General features: G+C 34.2%; 1 protein-coding gene across 2 annotated transcripts; it reads right to left on the reverse strand.

Annotated features, from left to right (window-relative positions):
• Nucleotides 1-797: 797 nt before the first annotated feature.
• On the reverse strand, nt 798-3,552 carry LOC137812260 (F-box protein At1g10780). Of its 2 annotated transcripts, none has more exons than XM_068614187.2 (4): nt 3,425-3,552; nt 1,846-2,589; nt 1,255-1,535; nt 798-1,174 (listed from the first exon to the last, which is right to left on the reverse strand). In XM_068614187.2, exons 2-4 carry the CDS (start codon nt 2,585-2,587, stop codon nt 938-940), a joined length of 1,260 nt encoding a protein of 419 aa, XP_068470288.1. In that variant the 5' UTR covers nt 2,588-2,589; nt 3,425-3,552; the 3' UTR covers nt 798-937. The 2 variants fall into 2 exon arrangements, with proteins under 2 accessions (XP_068470288.1, XP_068470289.1); XM_068614188.2 differs by having other exon boundaries at nt 3,255-3,435.
• Nucleotides 3,553-3,776: the final 224 nt, after the last annotated feature.

Consider the following 3,776-nt stretch of genomic DNA (forward strand, 5'->3'; position numbering starts at 1 on the left):
AACCAACTCAAGTGTTCAACAAAAATGAAGAAACACGGAATCCAATTCATAATGGAGAATCTAACTCAAGATGTGAAATAACTAACTACACACATAATAAAAAATCAATCACATTAACCAACTCATTAACTATTAGATACCAACTCCAAAAATATTCTGGATTTATTGTACATGCTCGTTGATAATTTTTTTACAAATTTTAAATAAGATTATATAAAAGTTATTCTTTAAAATAAAAACTCAAATAAAAATTAATCTTTTTAAAGTATAATTAAAATAAAATTATGATAAAATATTAGTATAAATAAAATTAGTCTTTCTAAAACATAAGTTCAATTTAAATAACAATTAAAATTTGAAATGAGTAAAAGACTAAGTTGTATTCGAATTCTTTAAATAGCTTGAGGGAGTTGAGAAAACAGGCATGAAAAGTGTAGAATATAATGATAAGGACTTCAAGAATCTAATGTAATTATAAAATAATAGATAAAAAAAATTGTATTGTAACTGAACAAGATTTTATATTATCAAGTAACTAAAAACTAGTTAAATATACTTTCCAAGGTGATTATTATCAAAGTTAATAAATCATATGTACATAATTTGTAATTAGATTGACTGTAATATATATATATATATATATATATATATATATTCTCTGAAAAGAAAATAATAAAAAAATGAAAATGGAGTAATCTAGTAATGTATAATAATCCTTTAAGAGAAAAACATTAGGATCTTTAGAGCATCTGCAATTTTCTAGAATCATGGAAGGGATGCTAAATTTATTCTCCAAATTTACTAAACCAAGAGTGAATTTTCAAATGAAATTCAAAATCAAATACACCAAAATTGTAAATCAGAAAAAAGTTAACGAAATAATTAGTTCACAAGAAAATGAAGGCATCAAGAAATAAGAACAGCCTCTTTGTGAGCTTTATTCTATTCGAACTATGTTATGGTTCATGTATCTGAACCGGCAAATCTCGTCAAAAAAATCATCAGCACTGCTATGACAACTTTTCATCTCCAGAATCTTTATAACCATGCTCCTAAGACTTTTGCCATACTTCAACAATGATTCAAGTGTACTCATTTTCTGTTCAGCATTCAGAGGTGACCTCACTGTGATCACAACCTCCTCCAGAAATGGAATCACAAATCCTGAATCCACCTGTGAAATATCTCCATCAGATGAATTGAAATATAAAACAAGAACCCTTAAGCAGAAGGGTAATAATAATATGAACTTACATGTTTCAGACTGTTCTTCTGGCATAGTGCTGCAAACATGGCTCCATGAATATCAAACTTTTGCAGCTTTTGATGACTGTTGAAGAAGTCAACAAAATCAATCTCTGGAAAGGGTTGAAGTGCATCATAGTCCCCAGTGAATTCAACCTTCATATAGAGGTGTTTCACCTCACTCGCCAATTTCAACATTTTGCATATGGCATCCCAGCACCACTGAATTCCCCTCATACACAGGAACTCCAGAGCTGAAAGGCTTCCAAAATCAACCATGTACACTCTCCCTGAAAGCAAATAAATTCAAAGGAAAGTTAGTTAAACTGAAAAAAGGGGAAAAACATAAATGCTTTTGGTATGTTCTCAAATTCACAACAATAATATAATTATACAAGTAATAAAATTTTGGATAGAAGATCAGTATAGGTTATCAAAGTAAAACTAATTCTAATTAGAAAAAAACTATCTACGTTTTGTCTAATGAACAAAAATCCAAGAACATAAGTAGAGCACAAATGATTTCATATCATAACTGACAGACAACAGTCTGCAACAAACATATAAACACAGTAACAACAACAACAACGAGTTAACTACCTGCAGTGTTGGATATGGAAAGTTTCCTCAAATGCTTGGTTTCAGGGACCCTAATCCAGCTACAGCCTTGCACTTCAAGGGACTCAATTTTGGGTGAAGTCAAAGAGAGAGAGCAGTTCCCCATCCCGTAAAAATCCAGCTTACACTGCTCCAAGCATGGCAATTCGATAGATAACGATCTAACCCCTTCACATCCAAGCAGCAACAATCTGGTGAGAACCGGACACGAGTGAAGCACCGCACTCAACACAGGATCCTCAAATTTTGCACCAATAATTTCAAGGTTCTTGAGGTTAGGGAACACATCCCAGTTGGGGGTACGCACCATCAACACTCCCCACAGTTTTAGAGACTCCAAATTCTTAGCAAAACCAACATAGTCCAATTTGGAAGGGCTCTCACGGGAGCCTTGATTGTCATTGAGGTTGTCCATTCGGAGCTCAAGCTGAAGTAGAGAATGCCCCACCAGTGACAGCCATGATGCAAGGCCATCAGGGGAAAAGGGGCTATACACAATTAGCTCCTCTAACTTCACCACTCTTGACACCATTCTTTTGATGACGTTGTCAGCACCCTCAGAAGACGACGGGGAGTCAAATGAGCTGCGAGGAAAATAGAGGGTTCTGACATAGGGGGTGGAATCCTTCCATCTCTTGGAAACACAATTGCATGATGAAACGTCACGAGCATTGGTGATTCGGGACAAGACACATTGGAGAATGGCATCAGGTACAGCATCCATAGCTGTGAACAAGAAGAAAGAATCAAATAGATAGTTGTCAACATGTGCACTGAATCAACAACATCTTTCAAAGTCAAAATGATGCAGTTAGAAACTGGCTACATAGATCACACTATATCATTCGGCTTGAATGTGAAAAATATACACAACACCAACAACAAAAGTCTCATCTCATTTAGCGAAATTGACCACATAGATCACACCACATTACTCCACTTTGGTTATGAAGAAAACCACACACAACAGCAAAACAAAACCTTATCTAAGGTTGGTTACATGAACCACACCACCTTATTTAGCCCAGTTACGATAACAAACAGACAACACCGCAACAAAAGATTCTTTTATCACAGTTATGAAAAAAAAAACACACGAATTTGGCATGCACTAGTATTCGAAGCGTCCATAAACCAGAAACAACAATCTCCCTCAAATGTCATATATCCTATGACCAACTAACGAGGAAAAGAAACATCAAGAAAACTCAACAAGTTGAACGGTGAAATTTACAACTTCAGCTGCGAGATTATTAACTGTCGACAACAGGGAAGGCAAACATCAAAACAATCTTTCTTTCTTAGAACAAAGCACTAACTATAAAGAACAATACAGCATGTCAACAAATCCCGATTCTAATGTAGCATATGGGAATGCAGAAGAAGAATACCCAGATGGGAATCGACGAAGCTCCTCAGATGTGTATTAAACAAATGATATTTTTAATCTAGCATTAGATAGAAACTGAATGAAACATTGAGAAAGTGAAAAAAAAAAAATGGCGTGTGTAGATAGAACGGAGAAAGAGAAGAGATTGAGAAGATAATTGAGGAAGCTTACCTAATGAGAATGAAAAGAAGGTAGCATGGAAGATCTGGATGTGATGGGTGGCGTTAGAAGAACCTTTTTCTCTCTCTTAATTGGCAACACAGTGAGAGAGAGAGAGGGAAGAAGGAGCGGGAGTTTGAAGAGGACATGATTTTTATTTCGGTATTTCGAAATTTGAAAACCATACTATTACAATATTTTAATGTTTTCATTCATTATGTTCAAAAAACAGTTTAACCTAATAAATTGATTCTGAATTTAGATTTTAATTTTAAAAAGAAGTGATTTTTAGTGACTACTCTGTTGTTTGATAAAAATTGCATACTTGATTTTATTTAGGGTGTGATTGTATGTTAAAAGAATC

This window comes from Phaseolus vulgaris, chromosome 2, assembly GCF_051622355.1.
Source record: "Phaseolus vulgaris cultivar YP4 chromosome 2, ASM5162235v1, whole genome shotgun sequence".
NCBI classification, from domain to species: Eukaryota; Viridiplantae; Streptophyta; class Magnoliopsida; order Fabales; family Fabaceae; genus Phaseolus; species Phaseolus vulgaris.

What these genes read in the sequence shown, in the direction of transcription:
- LOC137812260 (XM_068614187.2), bottom strand. Translation starts at nt 2,587, where the DNA reads ATGGATGCTGTACCTGATGCCATTCTCCAATGTGTCTTGTCCCGAATC. An exon ending in TTCCATATCCAACACTGCAG is followed by an intron (nt 1,536 to 1,845) that starts GTAGTTAACTCG and finishes ATTTGCTTTCAG; the next exon opens with GGAGAGTGTACATGGTTGAT. An exon ending in AGAAGAACAGTCTGAAACAT is followed by an intron (nt 1,175 to 1,254) that starts GTAAGTTCATAT and finishes GATATTTCACAG; the next exon opens with GTGGATTCAGGATTTGTGAT.